Below are 27258 nucleotides of genomic sequence, written 5' to 3'. Positions count from 1 at the left end.
GTGTGTGCACAAGAAAGAAAATGAGAGGGGGTGATGGTAAAAGATGTATGTGGTGTGGGGGTGGGTGATGCGTGTGTGCATGTGTACAAGGATGAAAATGGAAAGGGATAATGGCAAAAGGACATATGTGTGTGCACGCGTGCATGTGTGTGGTAGATATGAGTAGCTGGTTTGACCACATGAATGTAAATATTTCCCCACTTTTTTTCTTTTTTTTTCCTGGACTGAGCATTCCCTGCCTTCCTTTGTTGGTCTGAAGCCTCTTGGTGTTTTCTCAGCTTCCGGAGTTGGTTCCTGCTTGCCTCAGTTCTGGACTGACCTCCTTCCTTTACCACCTGGCTCCACACAGCTCCTTCGCTGCCACTGTTTTATATTGTCTGATTTGGTTGATGTGTGATTAGATTTCTCTTTAAAATTTTTTTTTTTCTTTTGGTTTTTAGAGGTAGGGTCTCACTCTAGCCCAGGCTGACCTGGAATTCACTATGGAGTCTCAGGGTGGCCTCGAACTCACGGCGATCCTCCTACCTCTACCTCCCGAGTGCTGGGGATTAAAGGCGTGCGCCACCACACCCGGCTATCTTAAAATATTTTATTTTGGGCTGGAGAGATGGCTTAGCGGTTAAGCGCTTGCCTGTGAAGCCTAAGGACCCCGGTTCGAGGCTCTGTTCTCCAGGTCCCATGTTAGCCAGATGCACAAGGGGGCGCACGCGTCTGGAGTTCGTTTGCAGAGGCTGGAAGCCCTGGCGCGCCCATTCTCTCTCTCCCCCTCTATCTGTCTTTCTCTCTGTCTGTCGCTCTCAAATAAATAAATAAAAAATTAAAAAAAAATATTTTATTTTTATTTATTTATTTATTTGACAGAGAAAGAGAGAGAGTGGGTGCACCAGGGCCTCTGACCACTGCAAACAAACTCCAGATGCATGTGCCTCCTTGTGCATCTGGCTAACATGGGTCCTAGGGAATCGAACCTGGGTTCTTTGGCTTTGCAGGAAAATGCCCAGATTTCTTTTCTTTTTGTTCCTTCTTTTTTTTTTTTTTAAATAAAAAGCAGAGCTGCTGGGTTATGCATGCCTTGCTGGGATGAACAGGTCTGGCATTTCTCCACCAGAGGGCACCAGTGGCTAAGCTATGTGGGCAAGTCAGCTGTGCTTGCCAGGAATGTCTTCATCTGGTTTCCTATGTTGTCCTTTCTTCCCCGGAGGCAGGGGAGTGCTGTCATGGGATTGTTAGGCAAAGCAGGTGAGGTGAGTGAGTGGCCAATGCAGCTGTTGCTGAGGGGCAGGAAAGTTCCAGAGTGCCGGGCGTGCCATCAGCCCGAGGAGTTTTCAAGCGGTCATTAGTCATAACTCCACAAGGCCAGTCAGCTCCTTGGCTGGGCTGTGGTGGGGCGTCTTCTTGCTTGTTTAGTTAAGAGAGATGACAACCCCTTGCCCGCTTCTCCAAGTCCACATTTCCTTTAGCCTCCCATCTTCCGTCCACCGCAGCTGAATTCTCTCAGCCACGGCTGCAGCTGGGGTCTGTTCTCTTCTCCCTCCTTCCAGACCATCGAGCCGTCTTCTTCTTTTTTTAATCTTTTTGTTCATTTTTATTTATTTATTTGAGAGTGACAGAGAGAGAGAGAGAGAGGCAAATAGAGAAAGAGAGAGAGAGATGGGCGCGCCAGGGCTTCCAGCCTCTGCAAATGAACTCCAGACGCGTGCGCCCCCTTGTGCATCTGGCTAACGTGGGACCTGGGGAACCGAGCCTCGAACCGGGGTCCTTAGGCTTCACAGGCAAGCGCTTAACCGCTAAGCCATCTCTCCAGCCCTGAGCCGTCTTTTTTATTGCAGAGAAAGTTGGAGGCCTGGCCCAGCCTGCTTGATTTCATCCCAGAAACCGGTTTTTTGTTCCTCATTACTTTAGTAGCCTTTAATATATATATATATATATATATATTTATAGCAAACTTGAGTAGCAAGTATAGGCATTTCCCATAGGTCCTTGCTCCATACATAGCCACGCTGGCTTACCATCAGTGCCCACACCAAGTCCATTTACCCAACAACAGATGGACACTTGCATCAATGTGCCCAGATCATATTATTTATTTATTTATTTATTTATTTTTGTTTATTTTTATTTATTTATTCGAGAGCGACACATAGAGAGAAGGAGGCAGAGAGAGAGAGAGAAAGAGAGAGAGAGAATGGGCGCGCCAGGGCTTCCAGCCTCTGCAAACGAACTCCAGACGTGTGCGCCCCCTTGTGCATCTGGCTAACGTGGGTCCTGGGGAATCGAGCCTTGAACCGGGATCCTTAGGCTTCACAAGCAAGCGCTTAATCGCTAAGCCATCTCTCCAGTCCTTTCTAAGAGGCACATCTTGCAGATATGTCCGTCCAGTTTGTGGCTCATTTTTTCATTCTCTTGACAGTATCTTTTGTGGAGCACAGGTTTTCAATATTGGTGACATCTCTGTTGCTGTTAGTTTCTTTGATAAATCACACCTAAAATGACTCACCCATTCCCAAGGTCCCCTAGATTTCTTCCTCTGTTAGTTTCTGAAGGATCTGTAGTTTCACATTTTACCCTGAGGTCTACGAGCCATTTTGAGTTAACTTTTATGAGGGGTGTAAGGTCTGTGTCTAGATTGAGAGTTATGCTGATTTTTGTTATTAGAGGTGGACATCAGTTTGCTCGAGCACTGTTTATTGAAAGGACTTCTCTTGTCCCATTGCGTTACCTTTGCTTCTTGGTCAGAGATCTAGTGAGTAGGATTTTGTGGGTCTCTCTGCTATTTGGGTGACCTGCCTATTTTTCTGCCATCCACACGGTCCAGACTACCGCCGCTTTATAGGACGTCTTGAAATTGGACTGTGGTGCCGTTTGCCTCTCTGGGTGAACTTTAGAATCAGTTTGTTGGAATTGTGTTGAGTTGATAAGCCAAATTAGAAAAGACCGAGATACTGACAATGAACGAACACTGACTTAATCTCCATTGATGTAGTCTTTAGTTCCTAACATCAGGGTTTGGTCATTTTCTTCATATGGGTCTTGTCTGTTTTTGTTATATTTTAAACATATGTATTTTATTCCGGAGGCTGTTAACATATATGGTATTGGTTTTATTTTTATCTGTTTATTTGAGAGAGAGGTAGATAGAAAGGGAATGAGCATGGGCATATCAGGGCCTCCACCCACTGCAAATGAACTCCAGATGCATGCACCACTTTGTGCGTCTGGCTTATGTGGGTCCTGGGGAATCAAACCTGGGTCCTTTGGCTTTGTAGGCAAGCGTCTTAACCACTAAGCCATCTCTCCAACCCTCAGTTTTAATTTTAAATCACACTTGTTCCTTTCTGGTATATGTGGAAGAAATTGTCCTATGTATATTAATCTTATTTCTTTTTTTTTTTTTTTTTTTTTTGGTTTTTCAAGGTAGGGTCTTATTCTGCCTCAGGTTGACCTGGAATTCACTACGTAGTCTCAGGGTGGCCTTGAACTCTCGGCAATCCTCCTACCTCTGCCTCCCAAGTGCTAGGATTAAAGGCGTGAGCCACCATGCCGACTTATTTCTTGAACTTTATTAAAACTAACTACTGGTTCTGGGAAGGTCTATTTTTTTTTTTCATGTTTTCTCTCTCTTTTTGTCTTCCTCCCTCCCTGCCTCTCTCTGTCAGATTTCCAACGGAGACACTCTTGCCATCTGTAAACAATGATAATTTTATTTCCTTTATTTCAGCATAGTACTTCAGGTTTTTTGCGAGTGGGGGGGTAGGGGATCCTATTGCATTAGTCAGTACTTCTGGTAGGGTGTTGAAAATCAGTAGCAAGAAGAGACCTTGTAGATCTTAAGAGATCTTAGTAGAAAAGCTTTTAACTTTATCCTAGTAAGTATGATGTTAGCTGTAGGTTTTTGTTTTTTTCCAGCAGGTCTTCATTATTAAGTTTAGGAATTTCTTTTTTTTTTAATTTTTAATTTATTTATTTGAGAGCGACAGACACAGAGAGAAAGACAGAGAGAGGGAGAGAGAGAGAATGGGCGCGCCAGGGCTTCCAACCTCTGCAAACGAACTCCAGACGCATGCGCCCCCTTGTGCATCTGGCTAACGTGGGACCTGGGGAACTGAGCTTCAAACCGGGGTCCTTAGGCTTCACAGGCAAGCGCTTAACCGCTAAGCCATCTCTCCAGCCCAAGTTTAGGAATTTCTTATTGGTTTCTTAGTTGCTACAGTTATTATTGTTTTAATTTGTTATTATATATTGATCTTTTTTTAATAAAAAAGGATTATACTCTTAGGCCCCCCTGCGGCCATTGTGGGGACCAAGAAGCCTCACTCAGTCTCAGCAGGGGGTGTGGGGGGGATCCAGTGCTATTCCCGTTCACTCTGAGGTGCTTTCCATCTTGCTGTGCCCCGTTTCCACCATGATCCCTGAGTCGTGGTGGGCGAGATTTAGTGCTGTGTTCTCCTCAGCCTCTGCATCTCTGTTCTGATGAGGTTTGAGTGGCCACAAGTACGTGTCGCCACCTCACTGGAACTGGTTTTCAGCCTGGCCTTGACAGCAAGTAGTGGTGTCATCGCTTCTTCCGCAGTGACTGCTGGGCCCAGGCAGATGAGGCGGAGGTGACCCCGTCTCGTGCGTGCCAGTAGGCTCTCTCCTCTTGATGTATTGTGTATCCTGTTCCTCCAGCTCTTCCACACAGGCAGAGTTGGGCCCATGGAGATTGTTTTATCATGAATGGGTGCTGGATGTTGTCAGATGCTTAAAATTGGGTGATTTTTTTTTCTTCTTCTCCCTTTTAAACTATTATTTATTTATTTATTTGAGAGAGAGAGAGAGAGAGAATGGGCGTGCCAGGGGCTCCAGTCACTGCAAATGAACTCCAGACGTGTGTGCCCCTTGTGCATCTGGCTAACGTGCGTCCTGGGGAATTGAACCTGGGTCCTTTGGCTTTGCAGGCAAACGCCTTAACCGCTAAGCCATCTCTCCAACCCTGGACTGTTATTTTAATCCTGATATTTTCATTTCAGATATTAAGAATTTGTGGGTCTGGAGGTGTAGCTCAGTGGCAGAGCACTTACTTAGCATGCACAGGCCATGGGTTCAATTCCAGCCCAATGATACCAAGATAGAATTTATGTTCTCTGTCCCTTCCCCTCATGCATTTGCTCTCTCTTACCTCCTTCCCTGGCTAGAGGTCACTGATACTTCAAAGAATCCATTTTCAATTTAACTGATTTTTTTTTTTGTTTTTGTTTTTGCTTTTTTCAAGGTAGGGTCTTACTCTGGCCCAGGCTGACCTGGAATTTACTATGTAGTCTCAGGGTGGCCTTGAACTCATGGCGATCCTCCTACCTCTGCCTTCAACTGATTTTGCTCCAAAAGTTGTTTTTTTTTTTTTTTTTTTAATCTTTTCTTGCTTCCTTTGGATTTAATTTGCTTTTCTTTTTCTAGTTTCCTCAAACAGAACGATAGCTCACTGGCTCTGGAGTGTTTTTCTTTCTAATCCATGCACCTCTCTGCTGTTAAAGTCCTTCTAAGCAGTGTTTTAGTTACATATCACTCAATTTAAATTGTATTTTCTCCTTTAAGCAACTGAATATATATATAATTTTTAAGACAGAGAATAGCCATGCCAGGGCCTCTTGACACTGTAAAAGAACTCCAGTTGTAGATGTCATTTGTGCACCCTGTTTTATGTGGGTACTGGGGAATCAAATACGGGGTGACAGGCTTTGCAAGCAAGTGCCTTTAACCTCTGAGTCATCTCCCCAGCCTAACTCAATTTTAAAGTTAGATTTCTTGTGTCTTATTTATTATTTAACATTGTTTTGCTTGCAGTTTTCCTTCTATCTTTCTATTATTGACTTCTAGATAAATTCCATTATGGTCTGAAGGCCTTAATAAAGGTTTGAAAAGAAATTCTAAGCATAACAGCTTAATAGTTCAGCAGAGTAAAATCCGGTGAATTAGAGCTCATGCTGTGAACTCGGCTGCTCCAGGCCCTATCCAGTCTCTGCTTCCTAAGTGCTGTGTTTTGTGATGGCTTTACTCCCTCAGGACTTTAGTTTTGGTATAGGAGCCAGTGATCTTCCGTCTTCCATAGCGAGGTAATGGTTCATACATATATCTGATAGGCACAGTTCCTCTCTTTATGCTCCAAGCTGTCCTTTAATATAAGTGTCACTCTTCTAGACCCCATCCGCTCAGCTACTATGGAGGATTCCCTGGAAGAAGCCCAGTTTTATTTATTTATTTATTAGAGATAGCAAGAGCGAGAGAAACAGAGAAAGGAGAGGGGAGAGGGAGAGAGAATTGGCACACCGGGGCCCCAGCCACTGCAATCAAACTCCAGACTCTCGCGCCACCTAGTGGGAACATGTGACATTGCGCGTTCCTCCCCTTTGTGCGTCTGGCTAATGTGGGATCTGGAGTGTAGAACATGGGTCTGCTGATAGCTGAAACTCTTGAAACTCTTCCCTGCTCCAGCCCCTGACCCAAACTGGGCACAGGCCAAGTCTTGGCCCCTCAGGTTCCTGTCTCTGGCAGTGCTGGGCCAGTCCCTGCTTCCAGCATGCCCACAAACCCAAGGGCTGGGACATAGGGATGGTGTCTCCATAGCCAGTGCTTGTCTAAGAGCCCTCCCCCCCAAAAAAAAAACCAAGCTGTAGCCCCCTGCATCTGGTTCCAGCCAGAGGCACTTCATCTAATGGTCTGATTACAGGCTAGGCTTTAAAGTTTAAAGTCACATCTTCCTGTTTTTGTTTTTTTTCGGTTGAAGGCACTTTATGGTCCACTATGTGGAGTATCTGATGAATGTACCACATGAGCTTAAAGAGCACATGTACTTTCCTGTTGAGGGAAGTAGTAGATTGCATCTAATTGATGTCATTGAAGAGTTCAGTGATATCCTTAACAAGTTTCTACCAGCTGAATATGTTCCTCTGTGACAGAAAGAAAGGTACTGAAAAGTCTTGAGCTCTAATGAAATCATGTTTTTCATTTTTTAAAATACTTTATTGATGAGAGAGAGAGAGAAAGAAAATGGCCATACCAGGGCCTCTAGCCACTGCAAATGAACTCCAGACGCATGCACCATCATGTGCATCTGGCTTACATGGCTACTAGGGAATCAAACCTGGGTTCTTAGGCTTAACAGGTAATTGCCTTTACTGCTAAGCCATCTCTCCAGCCCTGTTTTTCATTATTATTTTTTTTAACCTGTTGTGTTTTGACATTCTCTTTAAAAAAAAACTTTATGTATCTATCAATCAATCACCTGTCTATGTATTTATTAGAGAGAGAGGGAGAAAGAGGCAGATAGAGATAGAGAATGGGTGCACCAGGGCCTCTGGCCACTGCAAATGAACTCCAGATGCATGTGCCACTTAGTCTATCGGCTTTACGTGGGTACTGGGGAATAGAACCTGGGTCCTTTTGGCTTTGCCAGCAAGCACTTTAACTGCCAAGCCACCTCTCCAGCCCTTGCCATTCTGTTGTTAGGCACGCCCACGCACGCACACGTGTGGGAATTATACCTTCTTGGAGAGCTGGCCTGTTTATTGTTGTGTGCTCTCTCTAATGACTCCTTGTTCTGAAGTTCTCTGTTTGAAATAAAGACATGTAGGACTTGACTTAGAAGCTAAGGTCACAGGCTTATTGTCCTCCAGAGCCGTCTTGGAAGTGGCTTGGGAATTTGGCCTCAGAACCCCCACGGATGCTGGAAACTCCAGAAAGCCTTGAACCCTGTCTCCTCTTCCACATATACCGACAATAAAGTTTGATTCATGAATGAGGCGCAGAAAGGGATTAAGGACAATGACTAAATCACAGCATGGAGCGATGGTAGCAATGGGCCATCAGCAGCCATCGGCACTACTCCTATACCTTGGGGCATTCTTCGTAACAATGAGGGGCACGTCAACACAAGAACTGGGGACTGTGGGAGACCATTTGGACCTTGGATGTTCTTCAAAGGTGCATCTGTTGAAGGTGTGGGTCCTTAGTTTGGTGAAATTAGAGGGAAGCCCAAAGCTTTGGGCTGGGACCACTTACCTGACCCCTCCCTGTTGCCAAGGTAGAACCCAGGTCCTTATTTATATGTACCTAAGCAAGCACTGTGCCATCGAGCTACATCGCCACCATCCCTGGGCTCATATTAACCATATTTGGTTTAGGTTCCCAGCCTGATAATTTCCAATATCCCTGCTATATCTGAGTCTAAATCTGATGTTCTAGTTCCTTAAACTATATAGTTACCTGGCTGCCCAGGTGTGAAGCTTGCAGGATCCGCTGCTGGTTAAGACCATTGATGACTTTCCCCTTCCCAACAGGCTGCATAGCTCTTTCCTGCCTCTTGACAGCTAGACAACAGGGAGACGCTTCAAGCTCACATCTACCTTGATTTCTCAGTGTTCCACAGCCCCAGTATGTGATAACTTCAGTAATGGGGTCTTACCATCTACTTCTAGTGGGTAACAAAGAGCCTTGGCAATCTCCTGTAGTGTTTTGGCACCATCATGGGTCTCCCTGACTAACAACTCACCGGAAGGTATCCTACTCCTGGCACTGAAGTTTTCTTGTAACAATATGTGGCTTTTGGGCACAGAGGATTCCTGCACATTTTTTTTTAATGGACATATATGATGACTGAGTAATAGAATTGGCAGTCAATTCAATGTGATGGAAAGGTATGCCTATATGTTGGCCTTAGTCTTTGGTGTGTGTGTGTGGGGGGGGACTGTGTGCCTACAAATGTGAACTCTGCAGTGCTTCTCAGCCTCCTTGGTTGTAGGTAACACAGGAGTACTGGAGCGGGCTGGAGTTAGCCATTCCCCCCCCCCCCCCCCCCCCCCCCCCCCGGGTCACTTAGGATCTGATAAAACACAGTCGTTAAGCTGCGGTAAGATCATTTTTTCCTAAGGGCAGGCCTGGTGAACAAGAGAATGCTCTTGCTTGTGTCGAGATGGCTTGTTTTTCCCTTGCCCTCCTGGAAGATTGCTCATATTTTACTCCTGTAAATTACTCTGAGCACATGTGACCCACAGCAGATTGGTGGGGTCTTAGACTGCGTATGTCGGACCTAGTTGGGCCTACATCACAGGCTTTGGTAAGAGCAGTGTGTTTAGTTGTTGTGGAGGCATTATCCTGTTCCCCCAAAGGAAATATAAATGTGACATTTGTTAACTCTTATCTCATAGACTATAAATAAAAATGACCAGGAGGAAAAATTAGAAATAGTTGGGGTCCGCAAGGTGGTTGATGGATGGTTTTAGTTCTATGTGATGGATGGTGGCTTTCATTTCTCTATTTTTCCACTTCTTCATTTTCCGACATTCTATAAAATGAACACGTATTGCGTAGATAACCAGTAAGACGTAAGATGTTAGGCATAAGCACTGAGAAATTTCCATCCTCCACGTTTCCTTACAGTCTGCAAGATGAACGTTCACCGTCGATGTGAAACCAACGTGGCTCCCAACTGTGGAGTGGACGCCAGAGGAATTGCCAAAGTGCTGGCTGACCTAGGGGTCACTCCAGACAAAATCACCAACAGTGGCCAGAGGAGGAAAAAGGTAGGTGGACACCAGGTGGTTGTCCTGACACTCTCTGGGGGCCATGAACTCTGGGCTGGCTTTGGGAGAGTGCTCTGGAGTGAGGGGGGGTGGGGAAAGAATCCTGGGCTTGGACATCTTAGTCAAAATAGCATGTGCTTCAAAAACAACAACAACAACAAACAGGGCTGGAGAGATGGCTTAGCGGTTAAGCCCTTGCCTGTGAAGCCTAAGGACCCCGGTTCGAGGCTCGGTTCCCCAGGTCCCACGTTAGCCAGATGCACAAGGGGGCGCACACATCTGGAGTTCGTTTGCAGTGGCTGGAGGCCCTGGCGTGCCCATTCTCTCTCTCTGCCTCTTTCTCTGTCTGTCACTCTGAAATAAATAAGAAGTTAAAAAAACATATTTAAAAACAACAACAAGCAAACCAAGGGACCAGGCAGGTAACATGGAGATATTCTTTGGGGGGCAGGGGGAGCATAAGTGGGGAGAGAAAGCTAGCCTTAAGGGTTGTGTGTGGAACCGTGGAGTAGCTCAGTGGCAGAGTTCTTTCCTAAACTTATGTGAGGATCTGGGTTTAATCTCCGGTACTACGGAAAGTAAGAAAAGCATAAAGGTTGTCAGAGAGATAGGCTACAGACAAGGAAGCTTCCAGAACAAGCACGGCAGCAACGTCAGTTTCTGAACATGGCCCCTGGTACCATTAGAGAGAGGATTCAAGGATGCCCACATCCTTCTCTAGAACGTCTCTAGGGACATTCAGGAAAGGCAGAGAAGAGACAAAAGTCCTTACACTTCGACTTCTGCAATGCCCCTGAGGCAAACGTGGAAAAAAACCGAGGTTGTAGCTTCAGTTAGGACGAAGGAGGGCGGGAGAAGCACCCTTGGGAACGAGCATTCGGTCTGCTGGAGCCTGGGTTCCCCTTCTTTATCTAGGGGAGGCGTGTGTGTGCACACGGGGTAGACCAAAGGCAGAAGGAATAGGAACTCTTGATCTTCCAGTCCAAACTGGTCACGTAAAGCACAGAAGCCAGCAAAATGCAGGAAACAAACTCTACTGAGCATCTGCCACTACCTCGTACCAGCAGACACGAATCCGTCTAATGAGGTTCACTGCTCATTGATTATATCCATTCCTTTGTGCTAGTCACTAGGGCTGGTGAAAGTACCTGGAAGTGAAGTGTCTTAATTTTACTTTATTTTTGCTTATATTTTATTTCAAGTTTTTGGTTTTTTGAGGTAGGGTTTCGCTCTACCCAGGTTGACCTGGAATTCACTGTGTAGTCTCAGGGTGGCCTCGCACTCATCATGGTAATCCTCCTCCAGTGCCAGGATTAAAGGTAAAGGACCCCTCACAATATGTACCTACAGATGTTTTTAGTGATAAAAAGGTAAATAAAGTAATGAAAAAAAAAAAAGGCAACCAGGTGGTAGAGCCAGCCAGCATCCTTTTCCATTGGTGAGAGAACTTGCATTGTGTGGCTGGTCAGAGAGGGACTTCATCGATCTCTGCTTTAAAATGGTCACTTGTTTGGGGATAGCAAAGACATTGAACCAGTGACTCTCAGTTTGTCCCTTTAAATTGGCAGGGCTGCCAGATGTGGTGGCTCACGCCTTTGATCCCAGCACTCAGGAGGCCAAGGCAGGAGGATCGCTGTGAGTTCTATACCACCCTGAGACTGTATAGTGAATTTGAGGTCAGCCCGAGCTAGAGCAAGACCCTACCTTGAAAAACAGAAACAAAACAAAAGAAACAAACAAAAAACTTGGCAAGGTTAACCAGGGGTATATGCTCTTGGGTTCACAAGTGCCGCTGAGTTCCTTGGCCTCTTTTTTTTTTTTAAATTTTTTATTTATTTATTTGAGAGCGACAGACACAGGGAGAAAGACAGATAGAGGGAGAGAGAGAGAATGGGCACGCCAGGGCCTCCAGCCTCTGCAAACGAACTCCAGATGCATGCGCCCCCTTGTGCATCTGGCTAACGTGGGACCTGGGGAACCAAGCCTCGAACCGGGGTCCTTAGGCTTCACAGGCAAGCATTTAACCGCTAAGCCATCTCTCCAGCCCTCCCTGGCCTCTTATAGCTCTCCTAAGGAGTCCTAATGCTTTGGGGCCCAACAAGCCTTCTTTCTGACATCTCTCCATCTTCCTGTCCTTCTGTAGCTCGTTGCCGGTGCCGAATCCCCACAGCCGACTTCTGGACATTCCCCGTCCGAGGAGGATCGATCCAAGTCAGCACCCACGTCGCCTTGTGACCAGGGTGAGACTCCCTGATTTCTTCCTCCCTACTGAGCTAGGTCACTTGGGAAACAAGTAGGAATGATATCATAGCACAGCAGTGGTACTTGAGTTTTCTCTAGCTTCTATTGTGTTTTTTAAAAACATTTTGTTGGTCTGCAGAGGTGGCTTAGTGGTTAAGTGCTTGCCTGTGAAGCCTAAGGACCTTGGCTCGAGGCTTGATTCCCCAGGACCCACGTTAGCCAGATGCACAAGGGGGCGCACGCGTCTGGAGTTCCTTTGCAGTGGCTGGAGGCCCTGGCGCGCCCATTCTCTCTCTGTGTCACTCTCAAATAAATAAAAATGAACAAAATTAAAAAAAAAACATTTTGTTTATTTATTTGCACACAGAGAGAGACATAGACAAGAGAGAGAAAGAGAGAGAATGGGTACACTGGGGCCTCTAGCCACTGCAAGCGAACTGCAGATGCATGCACCACTTTGTGCATTTGGCCTTATATGGGTGCTGGGGAATCGAACCCGGGTTGTTAGGCTTAACTTCTGAGCCGTCTCTCTAGCCCTCTGTTGTGTTCTTATTCCCAATGCTGTGCTTATGCCAACTGGGTGCTGGTGGTGATTGTCCCAGGTTATAGGGTGAGAAGTGCAAGGTAAGAGCTGGAAAGGTTTGTCTCAAGGCGAGGAAGTAAGCTGTTGGTTGGGACAGGGATGTGCCGTCAAAGCCCAGTCACGTGTGACCCAGCCATTCTTATTCAGGAGTAAGTCCAACATCTTCAGCGGCCACGTGCAGTCCTCAGACCACAAAGTAACTGACCTCAGTTCCTGGTCCTGTTGCTTCCATTCACTCTCTGTGTTTTTTTTTTTCATGCCAAAGGAGGGTTCGCCCATTCTAAGTAATTGGGTGATACTGGGGGCCCTTTAGACTTGGAGGTATTATCCTGATCAGTATGGTATTTTCATGTTTCCCCCTTTAATATGGAGATAAACCTCTGAGACTCTAAAAAGACAGAACCGGGGCTGGCGAGTTGGCTTAGCAGTTAAGGTGCTTGCCTGCCTTATTCGACTCTCTCCCGATCCCATGTAAGCCAGATGCACAAAGGTGAGGCAAGCGCAAGGTCGCACATGACCACTAGGTGGCGCAAGCGTCCTGAGTTCGATTGCAGTGGCGGAGGCCCTGGCAGCCAATTCTCTCTGTCTCTCTAAAATAAATAAATAAATAAAAACTAGAAAAAAAAAAAAAAGGAGACAGGATCAAATGGAAAAGACACCCCAGTAGAGTAAAGCACCCATGGTTTTCAGACCTGGTTTCTGCTTGCTGTGCTGTCTCCCTGTGTCACCCATGGCCTCCGTTCACACAGAGCTACCAGGCAATGCAAACGCCGGTATTTTCCAGCCCGGTGAGAGAACTTATGGATGGGAGTGCCCTCCTAGCAAGTCATGGCATTATTAGAAAACAACGACAATAGTAATTACAACAAAAATAAGACAGAGTTAGTCTTTCCTCCATTATATAGGAACTCAGGCATTTTCTTAAGACCTGGGGTACCCACACATCTAGGTTCAGCCTTCCAAGATGCATTGAGCAATTGAGACCTTCGGCCCTCTAGTGAGACTAAAACTTATACTTTGGAATGAGTTAGATGTAAAAAGAGAGGTAACTCCTAAATCATTGTGGGGGTGACTGGAAACTGGGAAGCTGTCTGCACTTCTTCCTACCCCAACACGATAGCCCTAATCCATGGGTTGTCATACCCATAATCCGAGAAAGAAAAAAGAAAAAAGATTTGCTTACCAAGAGGTATTTAGTCACTCATACACAATTCCAATTCCAAGGAATAAAAGGTCTCTGTCCCCTCCTGCATTCTGGTTACCCCGTGAGCCTCTTACACAATTAGATTACACACTCCAGACCCATTCCTGCACAGATAAGTACGTGCATTGGCGAATGAATACCCAACTAAAAAGCTTCTTCAAATAGGAAAGGTCAAAGGACCACCCGGCATTATCCACCCCATGTAACTTAGGTCACATGCTTGAGAGGGACCGCAAGACTGAAATGGTACTGAGCAATCCCGTCCCATCTGATATAGGTTCGTAGCATGTCATTGTTTATGGTAAGCCTGTGGCTTATTCTGTTAGCACACCTTGTTTGGGGTAGGTATTCAGTATCAAACTCTGTCTCCAAGTCAAGTACAAACCTTCAAAAGATGAAACCCCTGTGGAGGCATAGTATTTATAATTTATAACATTTATAATAATATTTTTAGTTTTAATAATAAATTATAACTTATAATAATAATTCTTTCACTGATGATGACCATGATAGTTACTTTAAAAAATGATTCTTTTATTTATATACTTATTTGTTTGTTTGTTTGAGAGAGAGAGAGAGAGAATGGGCAGGCCAGGGCCTTCAGCCTCAGCAAACAAACTCCAGATACCACTTTGACCATCTGGCTTATGTGGGTCCTGGGGAATCAAACCTGGGTCCTTTGGGGCAGGTGCCTTCACCACTAAGCTATCTCTCCAGCCCCATGACAGTTTTTTTTTTTTAATTATTTCTCATCTTCAAAGAGAGCTTGAAGGCTGTCTGTCACCTTTGAGACTGTGCAGAGTTCCAGGAAAGACGCAGATCCTCACTACACCTGGAATTAGGGACTGGGTCTCCAGAAGGCTGGTGGAGCGGTGTTTGCCCTCTCTTTATAGACCAAGGTCCTGTTGTACATTAGGTACTGAAGGTAATGGGTTGGACAAGTCAAGGAGCATACACGGGGCGTATCCCTGGATTTGCTGCTTTGGAGAACTAAAAGGTTGATACCTCATGGGGTCAGCCCCAGATATTGAGCCCTAATCGCAGGAGTCCATGGTGTGTGCATTAATCCAGTACCTTGTTACCCTTGGCCTTAGAACTAAAAGAACTTGAAAACAACATCCGGAAGGCTCTGTCATTTGACAACCGTGGGGAGGAACACCGGGCGGCAGCATCCACCGACGGCCAGCTGGGGAGCCCCGGAGAGAACGGAGAAGTCCGGCAAGGACAGGCCAAGCGCTTGGGCCTCAATGAGTTCAACTTCATCAAGGTGTTGGGCAAAGGCAGCTTTGGCAAGGTTTGTGGCACAACATAACGGCAGCCACTGCCTTTTTTATTGTTTTTCCTCCCCTTGACATTTGCTTTCTCTGTTTGATCTGAAACTCAGTGAGGGCCAGTTCAACCTAGGATCATGACGTTTTCTTTCATTGCAAGTGGAAGTGAGCTGAGGCCTCACTGATGAGAGCCCTGGTGCTCCTGGTCATGGGTTGGGCAGAACTGGGCCATTTTGTTCTCTTTAGGAGCTCGCTTTTTTGTTTGTCAGATGGGGGGGGGGGCAGGAATTGAGGGAGGGAGGGAGAGAGCGAGCGTGGTGGAAGATTTCACATGCGTAGCGTGGTCTCAGCTTTCCACTGTCAGCAGCCTTCTGAAATTCTGCTATTTCATCACAAGAAGAAGGCTTTTGGACATTAACACTGGAGCCCTAGCCCTCAGTGACCCCCAGGTTCAGAGTAAATCCTCCCAAGTAGTACTTTGGAAGTTAATGTTATTCTCCCCCTGCCTCCCAGTACTTACTGAATGTTCTGTTTATCCTCTACATGTGACAAGAGACTCTCATGTCTTGGATCAGGGTCATCTACCCTTGGGGACACTGTCCATTTGCCCCTCCCCACCCACTGGGCCAAACACCTGGATGTGGAGGGGGCCTTTCGTTATTCTCAGTGTCTCAACGTAGCGCTGACGGCGACAAGTTGCTGTCCTGATGGCTTGGGGAGATACAACACTAATCTATGTGTTTTGGAAAGACGAAGGGGCAGAAAGGCCAGGAATCCGGGCAGCATTTCAGCTCAGACCTTTGTGCCCTTTCTTGTTCTCTTTAAGCTGTGTCTTGGAGTTGATGGGAGTTTGGGGATTTTTTTGGGGGGAGGGGGGGCTCCTGGAGCTTTGCTATAGGGACCAAACAGCTCTCAATGTCACATGTCCTCACATGCTCTGGGCTCTGGAAAACAGCAGCCCCACAGGGTCAATGTCTTAACTGAGCTGCAAGCCCATTGCACCGTTCGTGGGCAATGCAGAGAGAGGGAAGGCTCAGGGAAGCCCCCAGGCACACGGCCGGCTGTCCAGCTACTCACCTTCCCCTATCCGTTCTGCAATCACAAGGCAGAGAGGTAACTGAAGTTCACTGAAATGGCAACGTCTAGAGCCATCTGTCACCTTCTTGGCAGAGTCACCAAATAAGAAACAGAACCCAGGCGTCTGGCTTAGGTGTGACTGTGGATGGCGAGCCGGGCTAGGTTTGATTCTGAGCAAGATTCAGAGGAAATGAATGCACTTGGAATTTCCAGGCCTCCACGTGGTTCAGCTCCGTGGCTCTGGAACACTTAGCCTGTTTCTTAAGGAAAAAAAAAAAGATCATAGCAGTCATCGCTGAGGTTTGACTTTATGTAGGTAGCAAAGTCTATAGGTAACATCACCAGTTCCCTTAGGACGTTTCTGAGCTGTGCTCTTTAGAAGTGACAAATGCCATAGCACTATAGTATTGACTGTAAATCAAAGGGCGTGTGTCTTATAGTCGGGAAAAGTGCAAAAATGTCAAATGATAGGAGTGTAGAAAGAAAAACAGACTTACTCATTAGCTCTCTGGACAAGAAGTCACTTTTCCATCTGTAAGACTGTCGAAGAAATCCAAAAGGCAGGTTTAGTTATGCAGAGATGTGAATCTGTTGAGTAGGAAAAGATAAACAGCCAATTGTGAAATAGGCTTCGGAAGAACTCTGAAGATCAAGGGGTTAGTACCCTCATGTAGCATAGGAGTGTAGATTTGTGAGAACTGAGATAGCAGATAACTAGACAAGATTAAATAATTCACCTCAGAGAAACTTAATTAGAAAGCAAACATCCCGAATGTTTCATTACACATTGGAAAGAGAATCAAGGTAGCATGTCTGTCCTACCTGTTGAATAAGTTAACAGATATTTTCACATCCTGTGTGGATATACCCATTTTGAAAATTGAGAAACGTACAAAATACTCAGCTCTGTGATGTAATTATGAGGATTTCAACTTCAAGGATTTGATGCAAAAGAAAATTTTAAATTAGGCACAGAAATACTTGTCGCATTTTGTACAGTATTTAATTAGACATGTCATGAGTTTCTAATGAGGAAGATGGCTAAATAAATTGTAGCACATTTAGTTTGAACTAAGTTCCACCAATAATGATAATGGTAGAAACTTTGCAGGAAATGCATATGAAATGATTCTCCCGCCCAAATATTAAACAAGCCCTACCCAGCTTAGCTTCCAAGATCAGAGTCAAGTGGGTATGGCTATAGACAAAAGTGATTCTCTTTAAGAGTATTAGGCTACATTTGTGTGTGGCATGGTGGTGTACATCTATAATACCATTGGGAGATGGAGGAAGGAACATCATGAGTTCAAGACTAGTCTAGGCTGTATAGTGAAACCCATCTTGGAAGAAGGGAAGGAAAGAAGGAAGAGGGGAAGCTCAACGATTTTACTGGCGGGTGAAGATATGAATTTCCACTTCTTGCCCAGGCATGGTGCCAGAAATTAAAAAGAAATAAGTTTTAGTCGTTAGGGTGTTCTAAAGTTTTGTTTTTGTTGTTTTTAGGCCCAACAGACTGGCCTTTTTAAAATATATTTATTATTATTTGTTTATTTGACAGAGAAAAAGGGAGAGAGAGAGAGAGAGAGAGAATGGGTGTGCCACTATAAATGAACTCAAGACGCATGCACCCCCTTATGCATCTGGCTACTGTGGGTCCTGAGGAATCGAATCTGGATCCTTTGGCTTTGCAGGCAAACACCTTAACCACTAAGCAATCCCTGTAGCCTTTTTATGGAATGCTTCATGAATTTGTGTGTCATCCTTGCACAGGAGCCATGCTAATCTTCTCTGTATAATTACTTTTTTTTTTTTAATGAGAGAGAGCATGTATGAGAAAAAGAATTGGCGCTCCAGGGCCTCCAGCCACTGTAATTGAACTCCAGACACATGTGCCACCTTGTGCACGTTTCACCTCATTTGTCTGGCTTATGTGGGATCTGGGAAGTCAAACCCAGCTCCTTAGGCTTTGCTGGCAAGGATCTTAACGAGCAACTAAGCCATCTCTCCAGCCCTAAGGTATTTTTAACATGGTCAGGTTTAAAAGTAAAATTTAAAAAAACCAGGAACCGTTTACAATGTTTGGTGTCGTGTCTCTGCCTTGGATTTCATGCGCAATGTAGATTGAAGGGACTGTGTAATTGGTTGCAGGTCATGTTGGCGGAACTCAAGGGCAAAGATGAAGTGTATGCCGTAAAAGTCTTGAAGAAGGACGTTATCCTTCAGGATGATGACGTGGACTGCACAATGACGGAAAAGAGGATTCTGGCTCTGGCACGGAAACACCCATATCTAACCCAACTCTATTGCTGCTTTCAGACCAAGGTACACTTACGTGAGGCTGGCCGCCCCCCCACTGTCTTAATGTATCTCAACTGTTAGGTGAAAAAAAAAAAAATCCAACATTTTTGACACTCTCAACACGTTTTTCGCAAAGACTTTGTAAGATGGTGTGGATTTTAGTCTTGTGGAGACCAGGGTATATTTGAACATCTTTTAAAAAAAAAATTTTTTTATTTTTATTTATTGATTTGAGAGAGGGAGAGAGGCAGAGAGAGAATGGGCACACCAGGGCTTCCAGCCACCGTGAACGAACTTCAACTGCATGTGCCTCCTTGTGCATCTGGCTTACATGGGTCCTGGGGAATCGAACCGAGGTCCTTTGGCTTTGCAGGCAAGCACTGTGACTGCTGAGCCATCTCTCCAGCCCTTAAACATTTTGGATGTGGAGTTTCCCATTGGGGGGTTGCTTTACGGGAATGAGAGAGCAGTAGACACCTTTGGGAGTTGTAGCTGCTAAAAGCCAGATGGCTAACTCCATTGCTTGCTGACTGGGAAAAACAAAACAGAACAAAACACAAGGATGGTGCAAATCTTTGCCTGGCCCCTAACTTTCTGTCGCTAGCGAAGTCACTTCTAGATTGCTTCCGGGCCAGATGTAAAAGAGCAAAGGCCACCCCGATCACCGCTAATTTGTGTGACAACATATGAGGTAAAAGATCCGAAGGCATGCCTTCAAATTCCACGGCGGCGAAATGCAAGCATTTTAAAATTTCCTGTGCAGCCGCTTGGGAGCCAGAAGGTGTCAGTAAAGAGACAAGGATGGCCTGGATCTGCTGCTCAGAGGCCCGGTTTGATTTAGGATTAAGTCTTGGTAAAGAAAAGGCATCCAGAGATTGTTCATGAAGCTCTTATTTTATTTTATTTTTTCCCCGAGGTAGGGTCTCACTCTAGCCCAGGCTGACCTGGAATTCCCTATGGAGTCTCAGGGTGGCCTCGAACTCACGGCGATCCTCCTACCTCTGCCTCCCGAGCGCTGGGATGAAAGGTGTGCACCACCACGCCCGGCATGAAGCTCTTATTTGAGGGTGCATTATGGACTCTTGACATGTAGCCCCAAACTCCTACCTGTGCCAGGCTGGGACCCCACAGTACAGGATTGATTGCCCGGGGAGATGAGAAGTGCTGGGGAGGGGGGGCAGGCAAGAGAGAAATTGATTTGTGGCTTTGTGGCACACTCTAAATGCCAGTCTTCCTCCTTGGAATTTAACAAATAACTCATGTGTTCAGCAAGTTTCCATGCCATTTTCCTGAGTCTTTTCCAGAAGTGGTGCTGTCCTAGGCACTGGTTGGACAAGACCCTTTGTCTGACTTGAGAAGTATCACAGACTCTTTGGTGCCGTTTCCCGAAAGCCATTTTTTTGAGAAGCCCTGGTCGCTTGAGACGCTGTCACACTGGAGGGCTCCGTGGTGGTCCCTCTGAGGCTGAGACACTGCAGTTTTGACCTTTTTGCAGGTAGGCTCGACACACCTTTGCTTATTAGAATCAGAGAAGAAAGCGATCGCCTGCATTTAGCCTCTTCCCCAACGTTGTTTGATGCCCATTTTCATAATCTCACACCCACACTGAGCAACATTGATCTAATGGAATGTCTCCTAGCCATCTGATCTCGAAAAAGAATGAGAAATAGGGCTGGAGAGATGGCTTAGCGGTTAAGCGCTTGCCTGTGAAGCCTAAGGACCCCGGTTCGAGGCTCGGTTCCCCAGGTCCCACGTTAGCCAGATGCACAAGGGGGCGCACGCATCTGGAGTTCGTTTGCAGAGGCTGGAAGCCCTGGCGCGCCCATTCTCTCTCTCTCCCTCTATCTGTCTTTCTCTCTGTGTCTGTCGCTCTCAAATAAATAAAAAATTTTAAAAAAATGAGAAATAGCTTCAGAACCATCTCAGTCGTTCAGTGCTTCCTCTGTAAGGACACTTACAGGGCTGTGTCTATGAAGCTTCCCTCAGAGACCCACCCCCCCCATTTAACAGGAATCTGCACATTTTCTAGGCAAGCATAGGACGGGCTGGCTGGTTATCCCCCTTCTTGTGTGTATTGTGTAATACCTAATAGGTTACTCTGAGTGCGTGCCCGTGTGTGTGTGTGTGTGTGTGTGTGTGTGTGTGTGTGTGTGTGTGTGTGTGCAAACAGAGTTCAGTATAAGAGTAAAGCCAAGTGATGGGTCACTTTTTTTCCTCATGACAGCTGCTTCTGTATTTTTTTTTTTTTTTTGCCCGGGGGGCGGGGGGCTTTCAAGAAAAGATCTCATTCTGTAGCCCAGGCACACTATGTAGTCAAGGATAGCCTTGAACTTGTGGCAATCATCCTGCCTCAGCTTCCCAAGTGCTGGGTTTTCCTGAGTGGGCCACTGTGCCCTATTCTGGCCACTTGAGTTTAATTCTAGATTAAAGAGACATATCTCAGGTGCCATACAGCCTTATTATTCCATGGTGCTTATAAAAGAACCTTACACCCGGTGTGTGCTCATTACACAGACTTAGAAATGTTTGGTTTTGTCTTCGTGTGTGCGGTGTATGTATGGTGTGCGCACATGCATGTATGTGTGTGTGCTGGCATGTGGGTTCCAATGGATGCCCCTGAGAGTCATCTCCAGGGAGTCCATCCACTTCTTTTAGATCCAGGGTCTCTCACTGTCTCCGCATCCCTAGCTCTGGGGTGACTGGTGTGCTACCACACCCCGCTTATGTCGGTCAGTCACTTTACCAACTGAGCTATCTTTACAACTCCTGGATCTTTTTTTGTTTTTTCGAGGTAGGGTCTCACTTTAGCTCAGGTTGACCTGGAATTCTCTATGTAGTTTCAGGGTGGCTTTGAACTCATGGTAATCCTCCTACCTCTGCCCCGCCCCCAGTGCTGGGATTAAAGGCGTGCAACACCACGCCCGGCTGTTTCCTCTTTTTATTTTATAGTTATTATAATTGACATATTTGGTATGGATACATCATGTGTTGGTACCCTCTTTTACCTCTTCTCTGCCCCCATTCTGTTGGGGAATGCTCCTCAGTGGGGTTGTAGGTATTTTCCCATGGGGTTGTGGGTTATGCATTGTGGGAGCAGCAGTCAGTTATTTTGGGGGGGAGGGAATGCCTCTGGGCATGATGTCTCAACCTATGGCTCTTACAATCTTCCCACCCGCTCTTCTGCAAAATTCCCTGAGCCGTCGTGGGTGAGTTTTAAGTCTACTTCAGTGATGAGCTCTTAGGAGCCTCTGGATCTCTGCTTTGGTAGGTGTTGAGTGTCCTCAGGGTCCTTCTCCTTCACCCTGACACTGATTATCAGGCTCTCTTGCTCATCTCTCCAATTCCTCTGTGGACTCAGCTGTGGCTTGGCTGAAGTGCGTGGGGTAGTTTATCTCTTCTGGTCTCACTACCTTCTGAAAAAGAAGAACAGAGTCTCCAACGGAGAGTGAAGTCAGCATAGGTTAAATGGGGTAAGCGTTATTAATTTATGGAGAATTTGCTGTATGTGACCTCTCTCTTTTAGCCAAGGACTAGTGAGAGCTTGAACTGGAGAGTATAATCTTTGTCTCTGTAGGATTCTGAGCTGGTTCCCAACTCCCAGATATGGGGTCCTTCCCACTGCGAGCATCTCTTAGCCAATCAGAAAGCTATTGGTGACCCACCAAGACTGTGTGGTTCTTCCTTTCTAAAACTACTTCTTGCATTCTCCTTTTTTTTTTTTTTTTTTTTTTTTTTTGGCTTTTTGAGGTAGGGTCTCACTCTGGTCCAGGCTGACCTGGAATTAACTCTGTAGTCTCAGGGTGGCCTTGAACTCACGACGATCCTACCTCTGCCTCCCGAGTGCTTGGATTAAAGGCGTGCGCCACCATGCCCGGCATATTCTCCTTCTTGTAAGAACATTTGTTTCCAAAGAATTGTCCGCAGACAGTCCGTGTAGGCAAATTGCATCCTGGTGCCACATCCAGCCTCTGGGATGCCCCCCTCTGGTGGGGTCTGATCAGGTATGACGGTGCCACTCTTTGTACCCGAGCCAACACAGTGTCCCTTCAGTGAGGGAACTCCCTCGCGTAACTTGTTCCTCCACATCCATCTCTGTCTTGCTGTGGGAGACGGGGAGGGAGTCACATCAGCATTCATTCCTTGAACACGTTGTGTGGAGTCCAGCCCAGTCCTGACGACCCTGAGACCCCTGTGCGTGGTGGCTCTTGGGAAGGCACAGTTGAAAATCACCTTGGTGGGTCCGTGGAAAGAAGCTGATGAATGGACTAATAGAAGGAACTCTTGGATGACTCCGTGCATTGGAGACTTTGCAGGCCATAGCTTGTCACTGGGTGGCAGCTTCTGCCTCGTGGGATGATATTGAATGACACCATGAAGCTCGCTGGTGGCGAAACAAATGGGCTGACAGGGTCTAGGTGACTGGGTGGTGAGGATGGGAAGAGAAATAACTCCCTACACAATTCAAAACTGTCTCCTTCCTCCAACAGACGTCAGGGGGCCATAGTTGCAAGAACAAATTCATGTCGGCTCTCTTCTTCTGCAACTTCCCAGTAGAACGCCTGCTCTAAATAGCCCGCGTGTACGCTCCTGTGTTCTTTCTTAGAAACGCCCCAAGACACTGACTTACGTACTGATAGAAGGAACTTTATCATTATTATTACTAAAATAAAACCTTCACGAAAAATTACAAAATTCGGGGACTGAGGAAACGGCTTAGTGGTTATGCCATTTGCCTGCGAAGCCTAAGGACCCGGGTTCGATTCCCCAGGACCCATGTAAGCCAGAATCACAAGGGCGCACCTGTGTCTGGAGTTCATTTGCAGCGGCTAGAGGCCCTGGCGTGCCTGTTCTCTCTTCTCTGTCTCTTTCTCTCTTATAAATAAATAAATAAAACTTTTAAAACATTTACAAAAATTCCCTTCTTCTATCCTTCTTTATCCCCACTCAGAACTTTATTTTAAAAAAAAAAATGTCTTAGCCGGGTTTGGTGATGCACGTCTTTAATCCCAGCACTTGGGAGGCAGAGGTAGGAGGATTGCTGTGAGTTCGAGGCCACCCTGAGACTACATAGTGAAGTCCAGGTCAGCCTGGGCTAGAGTGAGACCCTACCTCGAACCCCCCCCCCAAAAAAATTTGTCTTATATAAACCAGTTTAGCTTTAAAAACTGTCTTTTCCTATAATAATGCATAGTTACACTGTTAAAATGTAGCTGCTATTCGCCTGCCTGAAGTGTGCTGGGTGTGGAGTTTATTTATTTGGGGGAGGGGGCAGATATCTCTCTCTCTGTATATATATGTGTGTGTGAGTATATATGTGTATGTATATATATGTATGTATATATATGTATATATGTATATATATATATATGTATGTATGTATGTGTATATATATATATATATATATATATATATATAGAGAGAGAGAGAGAGAGAGAGAGAGAGAGAGAGAGAGAGAGAGAATGGGTGCACCAGGGCCTCCAACCACTGCAAGCAAACTCCAGACACGTGCAACCCCTTGTGCACTTGGGTCCTGGGGAATCCAACCAGGGGTCCTTAGGCTTCTCAGGCAAAGGCCGTAACTGCTAAGCCATCCTCCCCCCGCCCCGTGTGAGCCTTCGTTTTTAAACACGTAGAAAGAAGTGCTTTGGGGAACAGCTTTGAGAGCCTCCCTGTGGATGATACAGGGCTTCACCCCCGGGGCTGTGTTGAGACTGCCCAGTGGAACTTAGAGGTGTATTATAAGCTAAGTTCCCATATCCGACCTGGCGACCTCCGATGATGACTGTGCAAACCTGTCCGCTGCAACCACAGTGGTCCGGGCGAGTCTGGTGGCAGTGCGCTGAGTGAGTTGAAGTCCAGGGGGGCTTCTTTTCTGGGTACACTCCGGCCATCCTCCAGTATACTCTGGATGGACGGCTACCAAGTGAAATGGCTGTGACTTTCCCGGGCTAGTGGGATAGGACAGACTGACTTGTCAATTAAGACAAGTAACCTGAATTGTCATCATATTCAGACACTGTGCCTGACTGGAGTTCTTACTATGCTATGTGGCTTTTAGGTTTCTAGAGAAACCTCAACCCAGTAGAAGAGAGAGAGAGAGAGAAACTTGTAAGCAGTCCCTGGAAAACAATAGAAGCCAAGAGACAGCTGATGAAAGAGCCCCTAGATCTCTTTATTGTGTTTTCTCTCATTTTTCTCACGCTAGAACTCACAGTTTCTGTGTCCTGCTTCTGATAAGGCATGGCTACTAGGAAAGAGAGGGAGAAAGGGAGGGATTTTGGAAAATAAGGAAAGCACTTCCTGCCTTCGCGAGATAGCAACAGAGCTGAGACATCGGGGGAGACCCTGGAAGTCTTGGGCAAGGCTTGGGGGACACGTCGCTTCAGAGATCGCCTCTTCCAGATTCCCCGTTCATCCATCCACCGTTAGGGATAGGAAAGCCCCTGAGAGGCAGATTTGTTTTGCTTCTGTGGTTTGAATGTTCCCAAGCCCTTTAAAGACTCCGTGTATTTGGATTTCATGGTCCCTGTGGCGAAATCATCCCTTCTCGTTTGGTCCCACAAAACCTGCCACAAATAAATTCATCCATGATGTTGCCTCTTTTTTAAATTATATATTTATTTTTAAAATTTTATTTATTTATTTGAGAGAGTGAGAGAGTGAAAAGACAAACACAAAGAGAGAGAGAAAGACAGAGAGAGAGAGAGAGAGAGAGAGAGAGAGAGAGAGCATGCCAGGACCTCCAGCCACTGCAAATGAACTCCAGATGCATGCCCCCCACCTTTGTGCATCTGGCTTACATGGGTCCTAGGGAATTAAACTGAGGCCCTTTTGCTATTTGAGTGAGAGAGAGACTGAGAAAGGGGGAGGAGGTTGGGCACACCAGGACCCTCAGCCACTATACACGAACTCCAGACACATGTGCCACCTTGTACATCTGGCTTACATGGGTCATGGGGAATTGAACTGGGGTCCTTTGGCTTCGCAGGCAAGCGCCTTAACCACTAAGCCATCCTCCAGGCTGCTGTTGCCTCTTTAAAACTTGTATGCTCAAGCCAGTGTGCCCGTCCCCCACCCTCTGGCATTTCCTGCCAGGCCTGGGAAGCCAAACCTTAGAAGGCTTTGCTCTGAAGGAAATAGGGGCTGAGCACGGGGCCTCCCTTGGCCAGTCTCCCTCCTCGCCCAGGGGGAAACACAGAGCATGGAAAATCCTTAAAAAGCAACTGAAGACATGTTTTCAAATGCGACTTAATAATCTCTTGTAAGCATGAGGACTGCCCAGAGAGTGTTGTTGACAACAGAGAAGAGAATTTATAGTTTCAAAAAATCCTTATTTGTTTTTAATCTCTTAATAGATGAACATCAAACCCTAAAGAAAAAAAAAAGTGAAAAATTAGACCATTAGTACATATCTTTCTTTTCTTTTTTTTTTCTGAGGTAGGGGCTCACTGTAGCCCAGGTTGACCTGGAATTCACTATGGAGTCTCAGGATGGCCTCGAACTCACGGTGATCCTCCTACCTCTGCCTCCCGAGTGCTGGGATGAAAGGTGTGCGCCACCACGCCCGGCTTAGTAGTTTTTTTTTTTTGTTTGCTTTTGTTTTGCTTATTTTTATTTAATTTTTTTAAACTTTATTTTTTATTTATTTGAGAGAGAGAGAACAAAGCAGAGAGAGGGAGAGAGAAAATGGGCACACCAGGGCCTCCAGCCACTGCAAACGAACTTCAGATGCGTGCGCCCTCTTGTGCATCTGGCTAACGTGGGTCCTGGGGAATCGAACTGAGGTCCTTTTGGCTTTGCAGGCAAGTGCCTTAACCATTAAGCCATCTCTCCAGCCCTGTTTTTTGTTTTTTGTTTTTCCTTTAAAGAGATGGCAATGTCAGATAAATCTAAAAGAGCTGAGAAAGCAACTGAGTGAAGAGCAGGTTCCTATTGGTTTGGGGTTAGCAGTCCCTGGAGAATCTGCTTGCCAGTAGAAGATTTCCAGCAGAGACAGGCTCGGTAATCTTGAACAGCTAAAACCAGCCCACGAGGAGGCCACAGGCTTCTCATGGTAACATTGCTTATCCAAGTGAGTCAGACTCTGGGGAACTCTGTCCCCTCATTGTTGGAGACATCCTTGCCTCTCATGGCATGGGCGGGGGGCAAGGATGGGGGGGTGTGGCCTGTGAGTCACTGAGGACTCAGAGAAGACACTTGAGGAGAGTCCGCGTTTTATGTCACAGGGGAGATAAGATGCCTGGTACTGGGGAGGACTGCGGAGTGAGTCTGTGCTGGGCTGGGAGTGCCTCAGCCTGTTAGGGAGCGAGCCTGGTTTTCATACCAAGCTGGCTTGATGGAAGGCCCTGAGCCAGGTCTCAGTGAGGCAGGGACTCATTATGTAATGAATTACAGAGGTAGAGAGAGCAATGGTCTCCCGCCCCCATATCAGGACAGCCTCTCAAATGCTGAGGCTGTTAACGTGGTGTTGCCTTAGGTCACTTCATTGCATATAAGGAAGACTTAATAACATCTGAATAGGAGAATTGGTATGTGTGTGGCCAGGAGGCAAGCTTGAGGGGCTGGCCCTCGCCTTCCACTTTGTGTGAGGCCGAATCCCTCACTGTTCATGAGTGCAAGCATCAGAGTAGGTGGCCTGAGGAATTTGGGCTTCTTTGTTCTGCTCCCCATGGCTGTAGGCACATTGGGATTATAGATCAGCTTCATGGTGTTTATGGGGGTTTGAACTCTGGTCAGCAGCCACTTAACCACTGAGCCATCTCTCCAGCACTAAGAGTTGGTTGTTTTTATTTTTTATTTTGGTCTTTTTTTTCTGATCTATATATTTATTTTATTGACAACTTCCATAATTATAAACAATATCTCATGGTAATTCCCTCCCTCCCCCCTTTCTTCTTTGAAACTGCACTCTCCATCATATATATATTCACTCCCCATCTCAATCAGTCTCTCTTTTATTTTGATGTCATCATCTTTTCCTCCTAGCATGAGGGTCTTGTGTAGGTAGTGTCAGGCACTGTGAAGTCATGG

General features: G+C 46.1%; 1 protein-coding gene and 1 non-coding gene across 2 annotated transcripts in view; one reads left to right on the top strand and one right to left on the bottom strand.

Moving 5' to 3' along the window:
* Prkce (protein kinase C epsilon) overlaps window positions 1-27258 on the top strand; it is a 607312-nt gene that overhangs the window by 415510 nt on the left and 164544 nt on the right. Inside the window, exons 7-10 of the mRNA XM_045137520.1 lie at window positions 9412-9554; window positions 11698-11794; window positions 14677-14876; window positions 18079-18252. Coding sequence (XP_044993455.1) covers window positions 9412-9554; window positions 11698-11794; window positions 14677-14876; window positions 18079-18252 — 614 coding nt within the window. The remainder of the gene's footprint in view (window positions 1-9411; window positions 9555-11697; window positions 11795-14676; window positions 14877-18078; window positions 18253-27258) is intronic.
* Window positions 17656-17757, bottom strand: LOC123455863. Its single transcript, XR_006634178.1, has one exon. It is a non-coding gene; the product is annotated as a U6 spliceosomal RNA (small nuclear RNA).

This window comes from Jaculus jaculus, chromosome 18 (assembly GCF_020740685.1).
Source record: "Jaculus jaculus isolate mJacJac1 chromosome 18, mJacJac1.mat.Y.cur, whole genome shotgun sequence".
Taxonomy (NCBI): Eukaryota; Metazoa; Chordata; class Mammalia; order Rodentia; family Dipodidae; genus Jaculus; species Jaculus jaculus.
The sequence above is the reverse complement of the archived record's forward strand: the minus strand, read 5'-3'. Positions and strand labels throughout refer to the sequence as shown.